Genomic DNA, 25,901 nt, shown 5'->3' on the forward strand with positions numbered 1-25,901 from the left:
GGCGAGACTTCCGACCCAGGGCCTTATGGGCCAGGAGGCGGGCTCATTTCCCAGGCCAGCGAGATGAAGGAGTGGAAGAGAGGCGCGCCTGAAGCCTCGTAGAGTCGGCTGCCCCTTCGTGGGCATAGATGGCAATTACAGGAGACCCTGGCAGTCCTGGGGCCGACCTGGGCTTTTTGCAACACCGGTTTTTTTAAAAGCTGAACGCTTTGATTTGCGTTTCTCTGATACTGAGTGATGTTGAGCATCTTTTCATGTGTTTGTTTAGAAAGATGGTAACGATGACCCTATGTGCGAGACAGCAAAAGAGACACAGATGTAAAGAACAGACTTTTGGATTCTGTGGGAGAAGGCGAGGGTGGGATGATTTGAGAGAATAGCACTGAAACATGGATATTACCATATGTGAAATAGATCGCCAGTCCAGGTTCGATGCATGAGACAGGGTGCTCAGGGCCGGTGGACTGGGACGACCCTGAGGGATGGGATGGGGAGGGAGGTGGGAGGGGGGTTCAGAATGGGGGACACATGTACACCCATGGCTGATTCATGTCAATGTACGGCAACAACCACTACAATATTGTAAAATAATTAGCCTCCAATTAAAATACAGAAATTAATTAAAAAAATTTTAATCACAGGAATGATATTAAACTTTAAGTTGAAAAAAAAAAGCTGAATGCTGTTCCCCCACTTACAGCCTCACGAACAAGTGGTTCTTGCGTCTTGAGAGGGGCCAGGACTACACTAAGTCAAGTAGGCAAATTATGAAGTGAGAGTTTTATTCTTTAACAGTGTAAACAAATGGAATTTAAATATTTAGGGAAATTCCCTGGCGGTCCACTGCTTAGGACTGTGTGCCCTCACTGCCAAATGCCTGAGTTCGAGTCCTTGTTGGGGAATGAAGAGCCCACCAGCAGCGCACCGTGTCTGTAAACAGATAAATAAATAGTAACTGAACAGCGTTGGCTTCAGAGTCTTGAGCTGTGAAGACAGATGTGGTCCTGTCTTGGCTACCTCAATAGCAATGAGATCTTGGGGGCAAGTTACTAATTATTAATAGATTGCCTTCAGCCTCAGTTTCCCTCAGATTTGTGTTTTTTACTTTTTAAAAAATTTTATTTATTTTTACAGCTGCACGGGGTCTTTGTTGCCGTGTGTGGGCTTTCTCTAGTTGTGGCAAGCAGAGGCTGCTCTCTGGTTGTGGTGTGTGGGCTTCTCATTGCAGTGGCTTCTTTTGTCGCAGGGCAGGGGGTCTCCGCACTCCGGCTCAATACTTGGAGTTCCCTGGCTCTAGAGAACAGGCTCAGTAGTTGCAGCACCCAGGCCTAGTTGTTCCACAGCATGTGGGATCTTCCTGGACCGGGGATCGAACCTGTGTCCCTTGCATTGCAAGACAGATTCTTAACCACTGAAGTCCTTAACCAGGGAAGTCCTTTTTTTTTTTTCAATCTTTAAAAATAATGTTATTTAATTATTTTTTTTGCTGTACTGGATCTTTGGTGATGCTCAGGCTCTTGTGGCAAGCTGGGGCTACTAGCTGCTGTGTGCTGGCTTCTCATTGAGGTGGCTTCTCTTGTTGCAGAGCACGGGCTCTAGAGTACAGGCTCTGTAGTTGTGGCCCACAGTAAGTGGTTACTCCTATTAATAGAATGGAGAAGGAAATGGCAACCCACTCCCTATTCTTGTCTGGAAAATCCCATGGACCGAGGACCCTGACAGGCTACAGTCCATGGGGTCACAAAGAGTCAGACACGGCTGAGCGACTTCACTTTCTTTTTCTTTTCTTCCTATTAATATAAACCCACTTTATTCAAGCAACTCCCCCCACCCAAGAAATGTTAGACGTGGTACATACTTAAGAAAAGGTCATCCTGCAGGCAAGTAGCTTACAGATTAGTCTCTGACAGACAAGGACCCGAATCTCAGACAATAACTGACCCCCCCTTGGTTGGCACTAAACGCGCATCAGCAGGACCCAAGGAGGTGCCATGCCAGGAACCACAGTCCGGACGGGAGCTGGCCTTGAGTCAGAGAGTTTCTTTGACGGGGAGAAATAGAGAAAAGAGGACACACAGGGCTTTGGTGGAAAAAGAGTCGGGGGCTTTCTTCTACAGCCATAATTCCATCTCTCCTCTCTGGATGGGAGGTAGAATTCTCTAGGTTCTCCTTGTAGCATCCTTAGGGACAAAAGGACACTCCTGGGAAGCTGGGCTGATGGGAGAGAGCCAAGAGAAAAGGTACACCCTTTGAGCCTTCTCTTCCAAGCCCCCAGCACTAGCCCAGAGCAGGGGCCTCTGGCAGATCCCTAGAATGGGCAGAGCCAAGGAAGGGACTGCTCCGGAACTCCAGAGATAAGGCAGCTGAATGTAGCCCGTGATCTTGGATTTTCTCTTCCTATGAAGCACATTACTGGGACCACTGGCAAAATCTGTAGACTTAAAATGTCCGTATAGTAGTTTAATGCTTGACCTGATTATGGGAGCTTGGTTACGGAAGAGAATGTCTTTAGGCTTAAGAAATGCACATCCAGTATTTGGAGGAAAGGGGCCACATATCTGCAGTTAACTATCAAATGATTCAGAAAAAAGATGTTTATTTAGAGGGAAAAGGATAAAGCAAACGCAGTAAATTTAAGATTTGAAAAATCCAGATGAAGGTTGCGTGAGACTTCTTGCAACTTCTCTGTAACTCTGAAATTGTCCAACTAGAGAAAATAACTTGAGGGAAACGTGAACTTGGGAAGATACATAAAAGCTTATCTTTGATAACCCCTGTCTCATTCCCTCCTGCAACAGTTCTTCTCCAGCCGCATCATTTGACAGCAGTACCCACACGTGGTAACGAGGAATAGCTAATTAATACCAATATACCATGCCTAGTGGTACCAGCTCATTCAACCTTCCACATCCCTGTGGAGGCAAATTCTATTGCTCTCCCATTTTACAGATGGGCCGACAAGGCACACAGAGGTTCAGTAACGTTTATAGACACTATTAGTATAGTGTAGTCAGGAGGTCTGACCCCAGAGTCCAGTCCTGTTCTAGGAGCTAATGAACGAAGCCAGGGCCAGAAGCTGCTCCAGGCTTTCCCAGTTTATGCCTTTTCCTCCCCACAACCCCAGCTCTCTGGGTCTTGCCCCAGTCAGGTCCCCAGGAGGAAGGCAGAGGGGCAGAATTAGACCCAGCCCCATTCTGCTTCCTCCTTGCTGGAGGCATCCAGGTCAGTAGAAACAGAGGCCAGAAGACTTGTTGTGTTTTATTCCTGTGCCTGAAACTCTTCCATAAAAACAAGACCGAGTTAGCAGGGGCAGGTTTAGCACAGTTCAGGCATGAGAAAGGCAAGTTCGAGTCTTCTTGAGCCACTCTTTCCCGGGTGCAGCCCTGCCTGGCCGCCCCTGGCCTAGAGAGGTTGGGTAGCCATCACCTCTCACTTCTTTGCAGCTTTTATGGTCACTGTGGTGACTCTGCCTCTAGGAGCTGCCTTTTCTTTATGGCTATGATGACTGTGACGGCCACAGTCTGCCTCATGTCCTGTGTGGCAAATCGACCTAGGATACAGGATGTGGGGAAATGGTGGGGAACGCTGCCAGCAGACAAGTCATGGCACGATGGCACAAGGGGGTCATGTGAGCCAAATAAGTGATGGTTGTAGCTGTGCAGGGGCCTCCTAGGTGCCACTAGCGGTACAGAACCCGCCTGCCCATGCAGGAGACAGAAGAGACATGGGTTCGATCCCTGGGTCGGGAAGATCCTCTGGAGGAGGGCATGGCAACCCACACTCGTATCTTCCCTGGAGAATCCCGTGGACAGAGGAGCCTGGAGGCCTGCAGTCCATGGGGTCACAAAGAATCAGACACGACTGAAGCAACTTAGTACGCATGCAGAGTTGTACATACAAGCTCATTTAATTCTCCCAACAACTCACAGTAGATCTCATTGTCTCCATTTCACAGGTGGGGAAACAGGCAGAGAAGTTGGAGTTTACTTGGCTGTAATGGTTGGAAACCCAGAAGCCTCAGCACTTACATTCTTAGTTTCTCAAGTCTCCTGCTTCCATGAGTGAAAGACACAGGGAAAGTTTGCTCTGAGGCATCCGCCACCCGACCGTTCGAAAGCCCCCGGCCTCCAGGCTAGTAGCACATTCTCTGTGCACATCACAACCCGCGGGATGGATTGCGTTTACATTCAGCGGTGACTCTGGCAGTTGCTTCTCTTGGGGGCTCTTGATTTCTCCCCCAGCTTCAGGTTGTGGAGGGCAAGGCTTTCGCAGCTGGCCTCAAGTCTCGTAGAATTTTTGGCAGATGGAGAAACTAATGCAGCGCTGAAGATTCAGGTGGCAGCCTCGGTGGCCCACTTCTAAAATTAGCCATTGGACTGTCCCCCTGAAACTGTCACATTTTTTTCTTAATATGTATTTATTTTATTGGAGTGCAGTTGACTTACAGTGTTTCAGATGCACAGCAAGGTGATTCAGTTATACCTATACACATACGTTATTTTTGAAATTATTTTCCATTTTAGATTATTACAAGACTATAGTTATACAGTGAACCTTTGTTGCTTGTTGCATATTTATTTATTTTTTCATTAGAAATCTAGCATTCTATTCATACCAAATCAAACAAGTGGAAACAAAATGTCATAAAATTTTTAGCTAGGCAAAAATTCACAAGCTTGCTAAAATATATATATTACACATATTATTTATACATGGAGCTTCTCCCGTGGCTCAGTGGTAAAGAATCCACCTGCAATGCAGGAGGCTGGTAGGAGACACCAGATCGATTCCTGGATTAGGAAGATCCCCTAGAGAAGAAAACAGCAACCCACTCCAGTATTCTTGCCTGGGAAATACCATGGACAGAGGAGCCTGATGGGTTACTGTCCATGGGGTCACAAAAGAGTCAGATACCACTTAGAGATTAAACAACAACATATAAAAGCTTTTCTACTGTGCTTGATAAAGGCTGGAGAAAGAACATGAAAAAAAAGAAGAGAGGGAGAAATTGGAAAACATAAACTAAATGAAATGGGAGTGCTGAATATGAAGTAGAAAAAGGGAAGCAAACTAGATAAGAGGAAAAGATCATCCTATAGTCCAGTTGTTTTTAAACATGACTGCTCATTAGAAACATACCTGGAGCTCTGGAGGGAAAAAAAAAGCAATACCGGAGCATTTGTATTTTTCAAAAATATTTCAAGATAATTCTGATATGCATCTGGATTTTAAAAAGTGATTACAGTCAAGAAGGAAATGGCAACCCACTCCAGTATTCTTGCCTGGAAAATCCTATAGATAGAGGAGCTTGGCGGACTACAGTCCATGGGGTCACAAGAGTCAGGCACAACTTAGTGACTAAACCACCAAAATGATTCTGTTCATTAAATTTCTGAGCACGGAATAAAAGCAGGGGGAATGCTCTGATGAAATGTGGAAGAATGCTTTTGTAAATCTAATACAGCTAAAATGTACATTTTTTCAGATTTGATCAATGGAAAAGATTAGAATTGGATTATGATATAAAATAAAAAGCTTTTACTGACATAAAAAAGTGATTATGAGTTTTTCTATTAAATCATAGTTTGGGTGATATAGAATTCTATTATTTTGTTGACCAATCATGATACAATGATATTAAGTGAGTAATCATTACATAATCACAATAGAAACTATCACATTGTTAATCAGCTAGACTCCAATATAAAATAAAAAGTTAAAAAGAAAAACCTTAAGAAAAAAAATATAGCCATTTTAAGATCACTCCCTTCTCCAATAACTGGGAGACTCTGAGGGCAGGGGCTTGTTTATTTGTAAATATCTAACAGTTAGCACAGAGCCTAGCACAGAGTAGGAATTGCCTACTCACTATGGTTTGAGTCCAGAAAGTTCTAGAGGTTCAAGCCCAGCCATGTATAAGATACCTGGGGGATCTAAGCAATTGGAGAACCTGAACCTCTGGGTTTAGGCTCCATCAGTGGTTCTGGTGATACACTAGGTTTGAAAACCACTGCATCAGAGAGTCAGGGAAGGGAGAAAAGTCCCTACTAATCTCTTTATGGCCCACCTCCTCCAGGTCAGTGCTTCTCAGACTTTGATGTGCACCCCAGTTGCCTGGGGATCTTGTTAAAATAAAGATTTGAATTCAGCAAGTATGGCTGGAGCCTGAGATCCTGCATGTCTAACCAAGTCTCGGGGGATTCTCATACTGCTGGTGCATGGACCTCGCTTGGAGTTAGTAAGGCTCTGAAGTGGCCTCCCTGTGTGACACTAGGCAAGCTGCTTTCCCTTTCTGGGCCCTTCTAACCTGGCATGCAGATCCTCTGACCAGGGTCTGCTTGCTGGCTCAGGTGTGACACGTTGGCCAACCAGCTCCCTGGAGCTGGGAGGAGGAGGGCACAGTCCAGGCAGTCGGTTGCTGCTGAAGCTTATACAGGGGTGGGCACTCAAGGAAGCTTCCCACACACACGGGCTTTCTCAGAATCATCTGGATGACGCCTGCCTCTCTAGACTTCAGGGCTTTGGGCTTGTCCTCTGGCTTCATGCCCGAGCGCCAGTCGAGCTTCTCTCTCTGCTCTGCAAACTTGCAGGTGATGTGGGTGGCGTGGTGGTCCAGAACGGATGAGTAGCCAGCTGCAGTGCTGCTAGGGTGGCTAAGGATGATCAAGTGGAAGCAGGGAGAAGGAGGTGGGTGGACTGGGGGAGGAGGAGGGCAGTAGCCAAGCATCCTTCAAAGGAGGTGGCTCTAACCAGCTAAGGGGTCTGCTGCCCTGCACACATGGTAAATTATAGTGAATGTTTATGGGGTGCACCAAGTTCTGTGCAAAGCAAATCTCATCCATTCCAGTTTAATTTTCACAGGAGGGAGTCTGAGAAAACCCAGATTTCTTATCCAGGATGTGGCAGAGTTGAGGCTAAATGGTATCTGTTAGTGATAGACAGTATTATATGTACTACCTCTCCTCACCTTTTAGAACAATGAATTATAATAATAGCAGCTATCTAACTTGTTAGGTGGCCCCAGGCCAGCTGCTTCATACATCACCTCATTTAGTAATCCCAAGATCACTGCAAGGTAATCCTAGTCCTAGTCCATGCATAAGAAAGAAGGTACTAGACATTGCGTTAAGAAAAGGCTTCAGGGACTTTCTTGGAGGTCCAATGGTTAAGAATCCGCCTGCCAATTCAGGGGACATGGGTTCAATCCCTGGTCTGGGAAGATCTCACAAGCTGTGAGGCAGAGGCAGCCACAGGGGCTTGTCTGTAGGGCAGGCAGGAGGCTTGATGGAGTCTAGGGCTTCTAGTAGCGTTGTGCTTACCACATTCCCTTGCTTCCTAGTAATCTTCAGTCTCTGAACCAGGGCTCAATCTGGAATAAGCCACCCAAGGTGCAGCCCTGAGAAAATCCCAGGTACCAGCCTGTACTTAACATGGAACTTCAAGCAATTTGTTTATACATTCTGAGCCTGGGCTTCCTTAGCTATGAAATGGCAGTATCCGTGCCTATTTGCAGACCAATATAAAGACACAAAAGATCACATTCAGTCCACCAAGAGCAATACTTGACACATACTACGCACCCACTAAATAGTGGCAGTTACTATAAATCTCCGGAGAAGGCAATGGCACCCCACTCCAGTACTCTTGCCTGGAAAATCCCATGGATGGAGGAGCCTGGTACACTGCAGTCCATGGGGTCACTAAGAGTCAGACACTACTGAGCGACTTCACTTTCACTTTTTAGTGTCATGCATTGGAGAAGGAAATGGCAACCCACTCCAGTGTTCTTGCCTGGAGAATCCCAGGGACGGGGGAGCCTGGTGGGCTGCCATCTATGGCGTTGCACAGAGTCGGACACAACTGAAGTGACTTAGCAGCAGCAGCAGCAGCAGTCTAAATCTCAGAGGCATTGCCCCTGAGTTGAGCCCATACATTTTAGGAAGCAGAGATTCCTAGAATCTGAATAGCCCTTGATCTCATTCCATGTGCTCATTACATAGATGGGAAAACTGAGGTCCAAAGAAGAAAAAGGACTTGTTAACACTCAGCAAAGTTAAGTAAGCATTGGGGATTTCCCTGGTGGTCCAGTGGTTCAGACTTCACCTTCCAATATGGGGGTTGTGCGTTCAATCCCTGGTCCGGGAGTTAAAATCCCACGTTTTGTGGCCGAAAAAGCAAAACATAAACAACAGAAGCAATATTGTAACAAATTCAATAAAGACTTTAAAAGCGGTCCTCGTCAAAAAACTTCTAAAAAAATGTTAATCAGGATAAGAAGGAGGACAAGTGTCAAGTACTCTAATACTCATACCTTCTAAAGACTAAGATGTTCTCCAACCAAGGTACCCCAAAGAATGTGCTGAAATGTGCAGTGTCTGAAAACCAAGGAAGCTGACTTATAAGCAAGGGATCATTACTGATGAAAGACCTTTCCAGAAGATGACTTTCAGTATGACAGTACATTGCATGCATGCCTTTTAAGCAGACGTTATATTTACTCCTCTAAAAACCCTACTCAAAGCTCATCAGAGGCATCACCTTTGCCCTCAAAGATGTATCAGTCAACTGGAAATCCAGGACAGAGGACACACGGAAAGAATCAAGGTGGTTGATATTAAGGGTCAGGTGGGCTGACCACGAGCTGGCCAGTACTTGGGCCATATAGATTGGGTAGACAATTGGAATCCTGGTAAAGGGCCTCCTTTTCAGCTATTGGTCTTGAGCAAACCTCTAGGCCTCCAAACCTCAGTATCCCGTCCATATCAATTAAACGCCAGCCCCCACCGCAGCACTATAGAGAGGTAGGTTCCCTGGTCCTGAGGTCACACATGGCAAGCTCTGCGAACAGTCACTCTCAGTGCTTGGTGAGACTCTCAGAAGGAGGGAAAGGTGCCAACTGCCGTGGGTGAAAGGGTTGGGAAAGGGGATCAGGAAAGGTTTTGGTGGATGGAGGAAAAGGTTCCAGTCAGAAGCCTTCTTCCATGGAGGAGAAGCAGAGCTGGGCCGGACAGAAGCCACAAAGAACCGTTAGCCTCGTGGACTCAAAAATGACTGACCTGAGGAAAGGAGCTACCATTTCTATTAATAAGTCAGAGGGTTGAGCTTCCCTGGTGGCTCAGAGAGTAAAGAATCTGCCTTCAGTGCAGGAGACCTGGGTTCAATCCCTGGGTTAGGAAGATCTGCTGTAGAAGGGAATGGCAACCTACTCCAGTATTCTTGCCTGGAGAATTCCATGGACAGAGGAGCCTGGAGGCTGGACGTGACTAACCATGGGGTCACAAGGAGCTGGACATGACTAAGAACAAGGACAAGAACAAGAGGGTGAGGAGAGGGGAGAGGTAAGAGGCTTTGAAAAAATTTAATAAGCAATTTTATATAAATAATTCAAACTTTTTAAAAAATTTCCTCTCTTTCTAAAGGGGATAACTAGGGGTAGAAGTATGTTGCCAAAGGACCAGTAACTGGCAGATGGCTAAACCAGGATAATGAAGTCAACTCTTCGTCAAACACCAGTCTCCTCAATGAAGACAACCTCTTCAATTAACCTGATGAACTTGGCATACTCACTTGGCTCTGTGCCAACTCACAGACCTGCACAACAAGCCCATGAGATTGGCATCATCCCCATCTTAAAGTGGGGGAAACCAAGGTCTCCAATGTAACAGATATTTCTTGAGAGCTGAGTCTAAATTCCAAGTCTACTAATCTAGTCCATTCATTGTTGTCGCTCAATTGTGTTCAGCTCTTTGTCACCCCCATGGACTATAGCCCACCAGGCTCCCCTGTCCATGGAATTTTCCAAGCAAGAATACTGGGGTGGGTTCTCAGTTCCTACTTTGGGGGATCTTGCTGCCCCAGGGATTGAACCCACAGCATCTTGCATCTCTTGCGTTGGCAGGTGGATTCTATCTGGCTCACTGGCTGCATGCTTTGTGCTTTGTTCTTTTAGCATCTAGAACACGGTAGGTGCCTCAGCAGGACATAAGCATGAAACTCTCTTAGCTCACTAGCCAAAATGTGTGGGGAATCAGGCAGCAAGGGCTTCAGATTGGTCGTTTCAGATTAGTCTCTCTTGGCCACTGTTGCACTCATGCCTTGTCCCCTCAGCTTTTAGATTTTTCTAGCATTTGTCATCATCCACTATATTATCACTTACCTCCACCACACACACGCACACACACACACAGGTCCCCAAGACTGCGAATGCCACGAGTACAGCTTCTTTTCCTTTACTGTGGTACCCTCAGCACCAAGGACAGTTCCTGGAGTGCAAAAGTTCAAATACCATCTAAAGGAACACATCGCCAATGGCAGTTCTAACCTTTCTCTCAAGGACCATTGGGCAGGATATGTCAGAAGACTCCAAAATAAGGCCTACCCACTCTGTTTCATTAGGAACTTATTCTAATCAAGTTATCGAGGACACAAGCAAAAATTTATTTACCAAAATGCTTACAGCAATTTTTAATAAAATTAGAAGCCATATTCCTAGAAGATTGTGACCTTGGGCTATCCTCAACTCTAAACTGTGTTCTAGTTTTCTTATTTCACATGGGAGTAAGGTGCCTGCTTCATGGGGTTCTGTGTGTGTAAAGAGCTTAGTCTGGTATCTATCACATAGTAATTTCTTCAATCATTCACCACCATTTTCATTTCTTTTTATTTATTTATTTATTTTTTTACCATTTGGATATGCCCAAACAAACTACTGCACTTTCAGATTCAGTACAAAGCACTCATTAGCTCTTAAACATGTTTAAATGGCAAGGACATTGTATGTAGTTAGTTTTGGTTGCACTGGGTCTTCGTTGCTTTGCGGGGGCTTTCTCTACTTGCAGCAAGCAGGGAGCTATTCTCTCGTGGCTACTGTTGTTTGTGTTCCACAGGCTCTAGGCACATGGGCCTCAGCGGTTTCAGTGTGCAGGCTTAGTTGCTCTGGGGCACGTGGAATCTTCCTGGACCAGGGATCGAACCCATGTCCCCTGCATAGGCAGGCAGATTCTTATCCCCCGCACCACCAGGGAAGTTCCTGCAAAGACATTTTTAAAGGGTTCTAGAATAGTATGTTTAGTTTGAGTGCCGCTGTGAATATCTAGAAGAACTGCACGAAAAGTAGTTTATCTGTAGTAAAAGTGAAAGTTGCTCAGTCATGTCCCCTGAGACTTTGCAACCCCATAGACTACACAGTCCATGGAATTCTCTAGGCCAGAATGCTGGAGTGGGTAGCCTTTCCCTTCTCCAGGGGATCTTTCCAACGCAGGGATCGAACCCAGGTCTCCTGCATTGCAGGCGGATTCTTTACCAGCTGAGCCACAAGGGAAGCCCAAGAATACTGGAGTGGGTAGCCTATCCCTTCTCCAGGGGATCTTCCTGACCCAGGAATCAAACCAGGGTTTCCTGCATTGCAGGTGGATTCTTTACCAACTGAGCTATCAGGGAAGCCATAGGGATTTGCAGTTTAAGTTTCATATCTGCTGCAATGAAGAGTAGGCCCTGCTCCTTGCAACTAGAGAAAGTCTACGTGCAGCAAAGAAAGCCCCACACAGCCAAAAATAAACAAACAAATAAATAAAATATATAGAAATGAGCTCTCATTCACAAAGATACTTCCATTTTTTCCTTGAAACATCTATCCCTCATTGGCTTCTGTTTTCTTATGTTTGATGGAATTTGGAGCATAGAGAAATACTTCCTAATGTGAAGACAACTTCAAGAACAGGATGAAAGGAGAATAAAATGTTACAAGACTATGTACAGTGTCCTCTAGGTATTACACCTGGTTCTTCAAGGTGTTTCAAATTTCATAAAATCATTATTTGGGCCAAACTCAGACCTTACGAGCACTGAATTTGGCCTGTGGGTCCCAGTTTTGACCTCTGTTTGGGGTTTTCTACTTTGGGCCTCTTTTTTCCCATCAGAGCCTTCAACCAGCTGGGGGAGATGGACATGGCAAGGAGGAGACGGGAGAGGAAGGAAAGGCCTTGCCTGGGAGTGGAGAAGACTCATGAGAGTCCCTTGGACTGTAAGGAGATCCAACCAGTCCATCCTAAAGGAAATCACTCCTGAATATTCATTGGAAGGACTGATGCTGAAGCTGGAGCTCCAATACTTTGGCCACCTGATGTGAAGAACTGACTCATTGGAAAAGACCCTGATGCTGGGAAAGATTGAAGGTAGGAGGAGAAGACGACAGAGGATGAGATGGTTGGATGGCATCACCGACTCGATGGACATGAGTCTGAGAAAGCTCCAGGAGTTGTTGACGGACAGGGAGGCCTGGCGTGCTGCAGTCCATGGGGTGGCAAAGAATCGGACACAACTGAGTGACTGAACTGAACTGGGGTTGATATCCATCAGGCTCACCAAGAAGACAGAAAGGTCAAGGTCAAGGTCATGGAGAGAAAGATGCAGTACTGGTAACAGACTCACAGCCACAAGCAGCATGGAGGAGCCTAGCCCTCCTGGGGGACAAGCTCCATCAAGGTGATCCTGTCCAGGGTGAGGCACTCTCCTCTCCCCTCTTTCAGTTCCCCTCCCCCATCCTTTCCCTGCCCTTCCCCCTTTTCCATCTTCTTCTCTGGTTCCCTCCCACCTTCCCTCTTCCACAGGGGTCAATGGGAAGCACTGGACCTAAGTTCAGATGTGCCACCATCCAGCTGGTGGGTGGACTTGGGCATGCCACTCCGCCTCAGCTTGCATCCACAGAGAGTGGGGACTGTGATGGAACCTCCCTCACTAAGAACCTGACCTTGACCTTGAACTTGATCCATGGTGTCAGGAGACCTGAGTTCTGATTCCACTTCCGTTATTGGCTGGCTGGGGCGACAAACCACATACCTCTGGAGCTCTTTCCTTCTTTATAAAAAAAAAAAGTTTTTTAATGTGGCTAGAGATTGGACTAGATAATATAGGAATCTCTTTCAAGCACTGAACTTCTGGGGTCAATTCTGCGCGCTCTGATTTCAATTTCTATTCACCTCCGCCCAATCTCTTGGAGAACTCACGCTCCACAGCTGGCCCAGTCTTTCCCTGCCTGTACAAAGCAGCTTTGATGAACTCATTTGCCCTCCAGCAGTGAATCACTGTATTTCTCAAGGGAGAACATCTGATTGGGATCTGAGATTTGAGTCAGCACCTGGTTTTGGAATTTAGGCTCAGTGAGTGAATCTGCACGCGGTTGAGACTCTAACTGGGAGAAGCAGTTGGTGGCCACAGTGGCAGAGAAAGCCAATCTCAAGGGAAGGAGGGGGAGAGGCAGAGAAGGGTACACAGCAGACCCACAGGGAGAAGCAGAGGAAAGAATCTCCATTTCAAGCTCTTGGGATCCGTGAGACACCCCTGAGTCTTTATAATGGATTCTCCTTTCTCCTTTTCTATTAAGCTCCAGTTAATTTCTGTTCCTTGTCACCAACGTTTTCTAATCCTTGTAGGTTGAAGCACAGCGGTTTGGTTTATTATTTTTCAAAAAAGCTGAGTATGTTTTCAGTAGATAAAAACAGAAAGCTTGGACTTCCCTGGTGGTCCAGTGGTTACGACTCCGCACTTTGAACTGTAGGGGGCGCAAGTTCAATCCCTGGTTGTGCTGTGCTTAGTCGCTCAGTTGTGTCTGATTCTTTGCAACCCCATGGACTGTGGCCCACCAGACTCCTCTGTTCATGGGATTCTCCAGGCAAGAATATTGGAGAAGGTTGCCATGCCCTCCTCCAGGGGATCTTCCCAACCCAGGGGTTGAATCCAGGTCTCCCGCATTGCAGTGGATTCTTTACCGTCTGAGGCACCAGGAAAGCCCAAGAATACTGGAGTGGGTAGCCTATGATTTCTCTGGGGGATCTTCCCAATCAGGGAATTGAACCGGGGTCTCCTGAATTCTAGGCAGATTCTTTACCAACTGAGCTCTCAAGGAAACCCCCAATCCACCCCTGCTTAGGGAACTAAGATCCCACATGCCGTGTGGTGTGGCCAAAAAAAAAAAAGAGAGAGAGAGAAAATCAAATAAGGATGCACACACCCCAAAAGAACAAACTGAAAGGAAAGCAATCATGAGTTATTAACTTAGCAGATGCTTTTGAGCAGCTGTACTCTGCCAAGCATTGTGTCCAGTGCCTTATACACACACTTTACCTCTAATCTTCGCCACTACCCTTGAGAAGTGGGCCATGTTTTCCCCATTTCAGAGGACATTGAGGCACAGAGAGGTCAAGGGACTCCTGTGAGGACACACAGCTGGGGAGGAGCAGAGACGCAGTGAGTCAGGGCTTGCTGAGATGACAAGAAGCTGGGTCTTACCTGGGTCAGCAGAACTCAAGAGTGAGGCGATCTCCTGGGTGGGAAACCATTTGGCCCAGGGGGTGTAGCAAGCCGGAAAGATCACACCCTTTCATGACTCAGTTATTCTGGCTACAAGAGAACATAGCAGTCTTTCCAGTTTGAAGCAGGGAGGGATAGACTGGAGAGGAAATTCTTCCAAAATAAAAAGCACTTGGCATCTCTCAGTAGCTCTTCTTTTCCATTTTCTCAAGATTCCTCCTATAAAAAGCCTTCCTGGGTTGGGCAAAAACGATTCCTCCCCTAGCTCCATGGAGGACGTTAGAGCGAGTAGGAGAGGAACAGGCCATACTCAAATCAGGTTGGAATCAAGCATTTACTCTGCAGCTGCACCATTTTTTTTCCCCCCACAACGTGAGGCATGCAGGATCTTACTTCCACGACCAGGGATCGACTCTGGGCCCTGCGAGTGAAAGAGTCCTAACCACTGGACCACGAAGGAACTCCCTGCATCTCCTTTATATGCAAAGACTTCTCTTAGATCAATAAAAAGCAGGCTCTGTCAATGGCCAAGAAACCAAGAAAGGATAGTCAGCATTTCTAAGAATCAAAGAAATGCAAACTAAAGCAACATACCATTTTTACTTTCTGGGTTTTCAAGCATTAGAAAAAAATAAAGACTGTCCCTGGAGAAAGATGTGGGGAGACGGGCACTGCCGTACTTTCTTGGTGGGAATTTCAACTGACAAAATATTCTGCATTTTGAGAATATGCCTCTAAAGCCCTAGGGTGTGCATCCTTTTGACTCAGTGATTCAATTCTAGGTGTTTATCGAAAGGAAATATAATCACAGGGGTATTCTTTCTAGAATTATTTACAATAGTGGGAGGGTCTCTGGGGTGGGCTGAGGCTGCCAGGGTGCTCAGGGCATTCACGGGGCTTGGGGTAGCTGTTATCGATCCACCAGAGGTAAAATATTTTCATAGTTTGCCAACTGGTTCTGCCATATTGCCCATCTGTAATGCCAGTTTTAAAAACTATTTATTTTAAAGGTTTGTGTCTGCTTCTTATAAAATTGGAGTTGGAAGCTAGGGGTTTGGTTCTCGTTCTTCTACTTGAGCCCAGATCTGGGGGCCTGACTGTGCCATTGCTCTGATGGGAAACGGCATGCGTGTTTGGGTATTCCTGGGTTTTAAGCATTTCTCAGTTTTCATTTTCAATACTGTTGTTGTTGTTTAGTCACTAAGTCATGTCCGACTCTTTTGCAACCCCGTAGACTGTTGCCCGCCAGGCTCCTCTGTCCTTGGAATTTCCCAGGCAAGAATACTAGGGTGGGTTGCCATTTCTTTCTCTAAGGGATTTTCCCAGCCCAGAGATTGCAACTGAATATCCTGCTTGGCAGGCAGATTCTTTACCACTGAGCCACCAGGGAAGTCCCATTTTCAATACAGCAGATACTAAAAAGAAATAATCCACATAAACAAAAGGTCTGTGGGGTCCTTGACAAAGCTCCCAAGACCAAAGAGTCTGAGAATCACTAATCCACACAATTGGGTGTCAGGACCACATTCAAGATCTAAAAAATGGGGTGCGGGATATGTGCGGGCTGTCCAGCCTCCCCAGCCAATGAGGAACAAAGCCTGCATTTATATCTCAGCTGTCTGAGTCCTCTCTCTCCTGCTCCTTACCCGGAAGACCCCCTTTCAGTGCAACAGAGTGACTCAGGTCTGTGGTTCTCCTGGTGGAGACCCAGGTGACTTTCTGCAGCATCCTAGCTCCTGGCCCAGGGCCCAGCCCTAACTGGGAGAGCAATGAATGTTTGTTGACTGAATGAGTAAGTCAGTAAGTAAATTCCAAGCGTCTCTAATTGAAATTCTCCCTGGGAGTGAAAGGTTAACCAAATTCTCTCTTTACAACCTCAGCCCGGCTCCTCCAAGCCCTCTTTTTTGGCCTCAAACCTCCTGCATAGCCGTGAAGGACAAGAGACTAGCAGACGCTTTAGACAGAGGGCTAGGCAGAATAAGTTCTGTACTCATGGAGGTCCTCAACTATGATGGCAGGCAGGAGAGGCCCAAAATATGGAGTGATGTGAGTGAGTCTTTCAGACAAGAGGGGGAGCATGGAAGGGGCTGTAGGGACAGGAAGGAGGGTTCCTCCTCTGCTGCCCACAGGTGGGGCAGGTCAAAGATAATTCACTTCTAAGCTGGACTGAAAGTAGAGCACAGGTTGGCCAGACGCAGAGGTGGAGAAGGCTGTTTCCAGCAGAGGAGGAGCCTGTTGGAAGACCCAGAGGAGAGAGAGTTTGTGGAGTCCCAGAGACAGGAAGGAAGGTGGTCTGGAGACTTCCCTGGTTGTCCAGTGGCTAAGACACCCGGCTCCCCATGCAGGGGGCTAGGGTTCGATCCCTGGTCAGGGAACTAGATCCCATACTCCGAAACTTGAGATCCCGTATGCCACAATGAAGATCCAAGATCCTGAGTGCTGCAGCCAGGACTCAGGTGCGGCCAAACAGATAAAAATAAATATTCAAAAGGAGAAGAAGATGACCTGGAGAAGTGGGTCCTGTGCACACAGGGCCACAGAGACCATGACCAGAGCTCAGAGGGAGGGAGCTGTGTCAGCTCAGAATGCCATAACAAGACACTCCAGACTCAATAACTTAAACAATAGAAATTGGTTTGCTTCCAGCTCTGGAGGCCCAACTTCAAGATCAAGGTGGCACTGATCAGTTTCATGCAAGGCTCTCTCCCTGGATTGGAGGCGGCCAGCATCTCCCTGGTCTTCACGTGGCCTTTTCTCTGTGCTTGCACTGGGGAGGGGGCGGAGGCAATGTCTCCTGTGTCTCTGTTGGATTAGGGAACTCACTCTTATGACCTCATTCAATCTGTGTTATCTCCTAAAGGTCCTATTTTCAAATACAGTCACACTGGGGGGTTAGAGAGTTAACACATGAAATTGGGGGGCAGAGAGGGCTCACAGTTCAGTTCACACGTGTCTATGTGTGCTCAGTCGTGTCCGATTCTGTGTGACCCGGTGGACTGTAGCCCACCAGGCTCCTCTGTCCATGGGATTTCCCAGGCAAGAATACTGGAGTGGGTTGCCATTTCCTCCTCCAGGGGATCTTCCCAACCTAGGGATCAAACCCACGTCTTTTGTGTCTCCCGCATTGGCAGGCAGATTCTTTACCACCACGCCACCAACCCAGTTCACAGCAGACACGATTGAAGGTGTGTGGCAGGGAGATGTTAGGGTCAGACTGGTCTTCAGGGAGCTGTCAATGGCTACAGCGGGGAGCGTGGATCCACAGCAGGTGAGACTTGAAGCTGTTTGAATGGGCGCTCTTGTCCACAGGTGAAAAGTGCTGCTTGGATCAGAGGGATGGCATTTGGGATAAGACGGGGCAGCCTTTTGGTGAACTTGAGTCTATCGGGTGGGGGTTGGGAGGGGAGAGGCCAAGGACGATTGGTCTCCAGCCTGGGTGATGAGTGGCTGCAGGGTCAACTTCACTGGCTTGTGACGGGCACAGTCCATACTCACAAGGGCCCAGGGCTGGTTCAATGCCCTGATGCCACAGTCCTGAGGGTATTAATAATTTTTTAAACAAGAGGCTCTGCATTTTCATTTTGCATTAGGCCCTGCCAATGAGGTAGCCTGTCTATGTGGGTGGGGTTCGCGGGCCAAGATGGGGAATCTGGAGGAGGAGGAGTTTGGGGAGAAAGATGGAGATTTCACCTCCTACCAATGTTCACAAGCTTTCCGGTCTTTTCTGCAGGCTTGCTTTTCCTGGGCAGCAGGGAGAGGCGGGCAGTGATCCCTGGGCGGGGGGCGGGGGTGGGGGGCTTTCTCCTGTAGAGACCTTTCTCCTGCAGGGTTACCTGGCTAGGGGGAAGCCTGTCTTTCCGTCCTCCATCTGGGAAGTCTGTCTGTGTCCTCCAGAGGGGTCCTCCAGGCTCTCCCTTCTTTCTCACAGGGCACCTCTTCTCCCCACGATCACTGAACGGGAGCAGGGCAGGAGCTGGCCCTGCAGTCCCAGGACACCTGTTCACCCTCTGACCTCTCTTCAGAGACGGCTGGATGACATCAGCTTACCTCTGCCAAGCAACCCCTCCTAATCCACGTGTGGGCGTGTGTGTATTTTGTCGCTCAGTCATGTCTGACTCTTTGTGACCTTAGGAACTGTAGCCTGCTAGGCTCCTCTGTCCTTGGAATTTTCCAGGCAAGAATACTGGTGTGGGTTGCCATTTCCTCCTCCAGGGGATCTTCCCAACCTAGGAATCGAACTCATGTCTTTTGTATCTCTTGCATTGGCAGGTGGATTCTTCCACCTGGGAAGCCCCTCCTAATCCACACCCCACCGCTACCAGCAGTTGAGGGCAAGGGCTTCAGAGCCTTTGAGTGAGTGTGCAAATCAGGTACTGAATTTAATCCCTCAGGACCTTTGAGAGCCTCAGTGCCCTTATCTGTGGCATCAGAGGAGAGTGAGAAACACTCATTGTGCTGGGACAATACCGCAAACTGGGACAGTCCCATGTAAATGGGGCATGCGGTCTCTCTCCTTATATGTAACATGAGATTAAGCAGAGCCAGGCACAGAAACGAGGGAGCACCAAGTGCCCAGTGAATAGCACCTATTATCATTGCTGCCCTCTGTGTTCATTTCCAACCCATGTTCAGATCTCATTTGCTCATTGATCAATTACTGATCACCCACCACGTGTCAGGCGTGCAGTGCTGGTGCCTCTGATGTGAAGCTGTATTGTTTATTCATCTATTCAGCCAGCATTTCGTGAGCAGCTCTTAGATGCCAGGCTCTGGACTAGGTTCTGGGGAACACAAATGACACCCGTGGCCCGGCTGGGGCTTGCAGGCTTGCAGGGTGTAGAGGGCTGACTAGCATCTCCCCCTAAATTCACACCCACCGGAAACCTCAGAATGTGACCTTATTTGGGTCTTTGCCGATATAATTAAAATAATGATGGAGATGAGATCACACTGGATTGCTGTGTGCTGTGCTGTTTTTAGTGGCTCAGTTGTGTCCGACTCTCTGCAACCCCATGGACTGTAGCCCGTCAGTCTCCTTTGTTCATGGGATTCTCCAGGCAAGAATGCTGGAGTGGGTAGCCTTTCCCTTCTCCAGGGGATCTTCCCAACCCAGAGATAAAACCCAGGTCTCCCACATTGCAGGCAGATTCTTTACTGTCTGAGCCACCTGGGAAGGCCAGGAATACTGGAGTGGTTAGCCTATCCCTTCTCCAGGGGAACTTTCCTAACCAGGAATCGAAGCAGGATCTCCTTCATTGCAGGCGGATTCTTTACCAGCTGAGCTACTAGGGAAGCCCCAGACTGGATTGGGGGTGTGTGTGTGTGTGCCTAAATCCAATAAGAATGTTCTTGTAAAACAAAACAGGACTCAGAAAGGCACAGAGAAAAAGGCCTTGTGGAGGCAGGAGAGACTGGAGAGCAGTCACCTTCCCAGGGACACCAAGGGTTCTGCCAGAAGTCACCAGAAGCCAGGAGAGGGGCATGGAATGGGACCCCCCCCCTCCCCCCCCCCGCCGAAAGAAACTTCAGAAGGAATCGACTCTGCCAACACCTTGATTTTGGACTTCTGGCCTCCAGAACTATGAGAGAATAAACTTCCGTTGTTTTAAATCACCAAGTTTGTGGTACTTCCTTAAGGCAGGAAAATAATGCATAAGGGATACCAGTGCTTTCCACGTGGATAACTAAAGAATTACCCAGTGGTAACCACCTGTGGGGAGAGGCAGTGGCTGGGAGGGGTGAGAAAGAGAAGATTCTGGGGTGGGGTGCTGGTCGTGCTTATCATGTTTGATTCTTCATCTGGGCTTAGGCTAGGCTGGTAGGTTTATTTTGGGTCTATGCATTGAGCTGTACGCTTAGGGTTTGTGTTCTCTTGCGTGTGTTTATTATACTCCAAGAAAAAGTCAAAAAGACAAATTGCACAGATTGCCACATAACTCTATAAATGCTTTGAAACAAAACTCCAGGGTTATTGGAGACACTGGCTTTCTTCCCATGTTCCCTGGTTTTGGATGCTCCTGGGAGTTTAACACAAAACTGTGAACTTTGCCTTGAAGTTTGGGGGAGGAAAACTGTGTAAATAATTCAGCTTTGTTTATTCATTATGTCTGATCCACTGAGTTCCTTCCTCTCTTCTGGGATTCCATCTCTAGGAAGATTTGCTTGTTGCTTTTTTTTTTTTTTAAAGTATGTGTTTTACACATACTCATTGTACCAATAACTACTCTCATCTATCGAGCACTTTGTTTCAGGCACCTAACAGATATTACCTCATTTCACTCTAACTACAATCCTATGGGGAACTTCCCAGGTGGTTCAATGGTGAAGAATCCGCCTGCCAGCGCAGGACACCCAGGAGATGCAGGTTCGATCCCTGGGTTGGGAAAATGGCAACCCACTTCAGTATTCTTACCTGGGAAGTCCCACGGTCAGAAAAGCCTGGTGGGCTACAGTCCATGGGGTTGCAAAGAGTCAGGCATGACTGAGCAACAGAGCATGTGTGGGCATGCACGTACGTGTGCACACACACACACACACACACAGTCCTATGGGGAAGTTTTTATTGTATCCCAATTTATAGAAAATGAAGTAGAGGCTCAGAGAAGTGAAGGAGCTTGCCCAAGTCCACACAGCTGGATTTTCAACCTTGCCTGGTAAGGACTGCCATTAGCTGCAGAGTCCAGAACCTGCCTCCTGTAAACATCCTCACACCACCCCTCCCCCTCTTTATGCTCCAGTTTTACTGCCTACTTTCTGCTCTGAGCCTCCCCTGGGGTTTCATGCCCCCTTGCCTTTGCACATGCTCTTCTCTCTCTCTGGAGTGTTCTTTCTCCTTGTTGGCCGAGCAAACTCCTATTCATCCTTCAAGACCCTGTTCAGCTTACATTCATTCTCTCTGAGCCAGTCATCCAGCTTTCAGTCAAATCTGTCCTCAGGTGAGTCTTTCCCTCCTCTGTGCCTTGTAGAAGCACTATCGTTGAACCCACCACTTCCTGGTGTGGATTTTCGTGTGTCTGTCTCACCAAGAGACAGATAGACAGACTGAGAGCTCTCTGTGGCCCCCTTTTCTTTTTTAATATTCACTTATTTGTCTGCACCGGGCCTTAGTTGCAGCGTGCGTGATCTTCAGTCCTGGCAGGGAAACTCTATAAGTCGTGGCGTGGGGGATCTGGTTCCCTGACCAGGGATTGAACCTGGGCCCCTTGTATTGGGAGCGTGGAGTCTTAGCCTCTGGACCACCAGGGAAGTCTCTGTGGCCTCCCATTCCATCGCAGCACAGGGCCTGGCACCTGTGAGTGATCAGAAAATGCTGAGCTGAACCAACTGCAGCGAGTCTAAGATGCTGATCCTTCCTCATGACACAGCAAAGGGAAAGAGGCTGCTGACCAGATAATACAAGTATGTGCTGCGTGGTTAGGGACACCCGCTCTGTAGCCAGACTGTCTGGGTTCAAATCCCAGCTCCACCCCTTATACCAGCTGTGTGCCCCGCTGTGTCCGAGATGCCTCTTCTTTATGACAAAACAGGCACAGCCTTGTATGAGGATTAAGGGATTAATGCTGGTGAAGTGTGAAGCATATCCCTGGCACACAGGAAGTACGATAAAGATTAAGTATTCATCCTGGGAGGGGCAGACGATGAGAGGGTGACTCTTCATTGGTATTAGTGGCATCGCTTACTGAACTGTGCTCCGGACCCCATGTAATCGCGCTGCAAACTCTGAAATAGATGCTATCGGTATCCTCCTTTCCAGATGAGGCGGCTGAGGCTCGCGTGCCTCTTACAGGTGAACAGTGGCATCCGTATGACTCTGTCCACTGCCTTCTCCCCACAGTCATTTTCTCCCTAAGCGTTCCTTCCCGATCGGGTATGGGAGTGGGGCTGGGGGGAGTGTTCTATTTCTATTGCCATTGTTCCCAAGGATGCTGCAGGTGACAGTCTCAAGAACAGTACCCAGCCAGGTGCTGGTGTGGTAGCCAGGCCCACGGCCCCAGGATGGGCTGCTGAACCTCCTCGGTTTCCCCAGGAAGGGGGTGAGCAAAGAGGGGCCCAGCCATCTGGAGTGGGCAGGGGAGAAGGGGGACCCGCTTCTGGCCTCCTCCAGACTTTCCTTCCCAGCAGCCTTTCAGGGAAGCCAGCCCAGCGCAGAGGCGTGTCTCAGGGCCCCCAGATGCGCCCCACCCCATTCTACTCCAGGAGAGACCATTGCAGAGCGGACGATAAGTGTCCTGGTGGCTCCCTGCCACCACGTGGCCCAGTGCAGCTTGGGTCTCCTTGCCGCACGCCCTCAAACAAGCCTGGCCTCCCCAACCTGCACCCAAACCCACGAGCTTCATTCATTCACTCACTTTTTCAGCAGGTGTTTACCTGATGCCAGGACTACATATGAGGTTTTGTGTAAAGTGTTGGGGAAACAGCAGGAGTCAAGACCATTATCTTGACCCTCACAGGCTGGAGAACAGGGTGGGAAGATGGATATGAAGCAGACCCAGTGGAACCTGGCTTGATAAAACTCCAATGTACCCACTTGAGGATTAACCACCACTCTCCATTTTCTCCGTAAAACCCACAGCCTGGAGCTCAGGAGACACTGAGTGTTCAAGGCCAGTGGGTCTCTCTGCCATCTGTCCCACACGTCTAGTTTTATCTAGAGTTTTGGTACCTGTCCATTGCCAATCCCCACTGGGTCAGAGGCAGATTTGTATTTACTGATTTAAATATAAAGAGTTAAATATAAAAGTTATGACCAACCTAGACAGCATATTAAAAAGCAGAGACATTACTTTGCCAACAGAGGTCTGTCTAGTCAAAGCTATGGTTTTTCTAGTAGTCATGTATGAATGTGAACGTTAGACTATAAAGAAAGCTGAGTGCCAAAAAATTGATGCTTTTGAACCGTGATGTTGGAGAAGACTCTTGAGAGTCCCTTGGACTGCAAGGAGATCCAACCAGTCCATCCTAAAGGAGATCAGTCCTGAATATTCATTGGAAGGACTGATGCTGAAGCTGAAACTCCAATACTTTGGCCACCTGATACAAAGAACCGACTCACTAGAAAAGACCCTGATGCTGGGAAAGATTGAAGGCGGGAGGAGAAGGGGACAACAGAGGATGAAATAGTTGGATGGCATCACCAACTCAACGGACATGAATTTGAGTAGACTCCAGGAGTTGGTGATGGACAAGGAGGCCTGGCGTACTTCAGTCCATGGGGTTGCAAAGAGTCTGACATGACTGAGCGACAGAACTGAACCACCAACACACAGTATGAGTGCTCAACAGGAGAAATATTGCAAGCGTATAACATGGGGCTCTGATGCCATTTTAGCAATGCTGGAGGGCTTCCCAGAGGAGATGACTTTTTTTTTTATTAAAAACATTATTTATTTTGGCTGTGCTGGGTCTTCGTCGCTGCGCCCAGGCTTTCTTTAGTTTCAGCGAGCAGGGGTTCCTCTCTAGCTGTGGTGCCAGGCTTCTCATTGTGGAGGCTTCTCTTGTTGCAGAGCAGGGCTCTGGGGTGCATGGGCCTCAGCATTTGCAGCACTCAGGCTCCGGAGCACTGGCTCAGCAGTTGTGGTGCACATGCTTAGCTGCCCTGTGGCACGCAGGATCTTCCTGGACCAGGGATTGAACCCGTGTCCCCTGCATCAGCAGGTGGATTCTTAACCCCTGGGCCACCAGGGAAGCCTGAGGAGGCAACTTTTAAGCTGAGCTGGGAAGGGTGATGAGGAGTCGGCCCAGGTGTGCGGCCTTTCAGGCCCCTCACCAAACCCATCTTGCTCAGCCACAGTCAGACAGCACATGCTCCAGGGCCGTCAACAAGGTGTGACAGCCGTCTCCCAGCCACTCTCCCTCCCCATCACACATTCAGACACACAGTAACAAGACCCCTCCTCCAGCAGCAGGACCATTTGCCCCCTGCTCCCAGCCTGACATCTGGATAGCCTGTCTGCTTTCCATCAATCCCTTTCTCCCGGAGTCACACTTCCTGTGTTCAGATTCCTATGTCAGACTCACTTGTGCATAACCTCGGGCAGGGCGCGTCACTCCAGCCCCCTGATAACTGCTGCTCCTTGGTGTAAATGAGGGGTAAGTCATCCTTCCCACCTCTCAGGGTCATCGAGAAGATTAAGGGTGATGTCCCTCCAATGCACCTACCTCCTGTCTGTCCCTCAACAGTGGTAGCTCAGCTTAGGGCCCTCGCTGTCTTTACCCCTCATGGCCTGGCTCTGACCACTCCTTTCTGCCTTCTGTAGGGCCTCTGTCTCTTCCTCCCCTCCTAGCTCACTGCCTGGCCCCTGCCCCCCACCACCTTCTACCCACCCTCCCTTCTTTTTCTCCCTTTCCTCCTTCCTAAACCTGAGACCAGAAGATCTGAGGGGTTGGGGAAGGAGGAAGGGACAGCCATTTCCCAAGGTGGAGGGGCTTCTTCCTAGAAAACCCCATGCAGACCCTGGGGTGACCTCTGCGAGGCGTCGTCCCACAGGGACAAACCTGGGCAGGCCAGGTCACTACCTGACTAGATTCCCATCTGTGAACCAGAAAGAGAGGGGATTGGCCTAGACGCCCTCCGGGGGACACTCCGGGAGCTAAGGCCACACGGGGGTGGAGGGAAGGGCAGCTGGGACGCGAAGGGCATTTCACGGACATGGATTTGAATCCAGGGTCCTCCTCTACTTCTCGGCGACATCTTGGAGAAGTCACTTTCCCTCTCTGAGCTCTGGGCTCCTCATGGTTAACTGGAGCCGGCCAACAATCCCTGCCCACTAGCCTCCCAGGAGGTTGGGAGGAAACAGTGCTGAGAAAGAAGGGCAGAAAAAGAGACTTGTGCTGGGAAGGAGCCAGTCAAGTTCCACGTTTGGCCAGCAGGTGGGGCCATCGTAGCGCCCGCCTCTCGGCCCCTCGCCTCCCTACAACCAGACTCCCGGGTCCCAGCCTAACGGCTGCCTGCCTCAGCTTGGATGGGGATGTTTGTTGAAACAGGCAAAACTGGATCTAGAGTGTTCATTAAGAGCCAGACTTTGGAGCTGACAGATATACTGGACTGACTCAGTTCAGTTCTGTTCAGTCGTTCAATCGTGTCCAACTCTTTGCGACCTCTTGGACTGCAGCATGCCAGGCCTCCCTGTCCATCACCAATTCCTGGAGTTTACTCAAACTCATGTCCATCCAGTCGGTGATACCATCCAACCATCTCGTCCTCTGTTGTCCCCTTCTCTTCCCGCCCTCAATCTTTCCCAGCATCAGGGTCTTTTCCAATGAGTCAGTTTTTCACATCAGGTGGCCAAAGGACTGATTTTACCCCTTTAATCAAGGCAGTGTGACTTTGGGTAACTGGCTTAACCTCTCTGAACCTCAGTTTCCCCATCTATAGAATGCTGATGGCACCTTTCCTTCGGGGATTGCCTGATTCCATCAAGGATGACTGGTTGATTCCATCTAGGATTGATTCCAGCTAGGATGACTGGTTGATTCCATTTAGGATTGATTCCAGCTAGGATGAAAGAATTCTGCAGCACCTGCAGGGGGTCAGTGCTCAGCGATGTGATCAGTACAGCTGGCTTCAGAGAGGCGCCAGCTTCCCTTCCCTCCCA

General features: G+C 48.4%; 1 protein-coding gene across 1 annotated transcript; it reads right to left on the reverse strand.

The window, feature by feature from the left end:
* Positions 1-3,452: 3,452 nt before the first annotated feature.
* On the reverse strand, positions 3,453-6,727 carry LOC132342875 (elongation factor 1-alpha, somatic form-like). The gene is made up of 3 exons (XM_059877607.1): positions 6,435-6,727; positions 6,009-6,010; positions 3,453-3,550 (listed from the first exon to the last, which is right to left on the reverse strand). Exons 1-3 carry the CDS (start codon positions 6,725-6,727, stop codon positions 3,453-3,455), a joined length of 393 nt encoding a protein of 130 aa, XP_059733590.1.
* Between the last annotated feature and the right edge of the window lie 19,174 nt (positions 6,728-25,901).

Source organism: Bos taurus, chromosome 2 (genome assembly GCF_002263795.3).
Source record: "Bos taurus isolate L1 Dominette 01449 registration number 42190680 breed Hereford chromosome 2, ARS-UCD2.0, whole genome shotgun sequence".
Classification (NCBI taxonomy): domain Eukaryota; kingdom Metazoa; phylum Chordata; class Mammalia; order Artiodactyla; family Bovidae; genus Bos; species Bos taurus.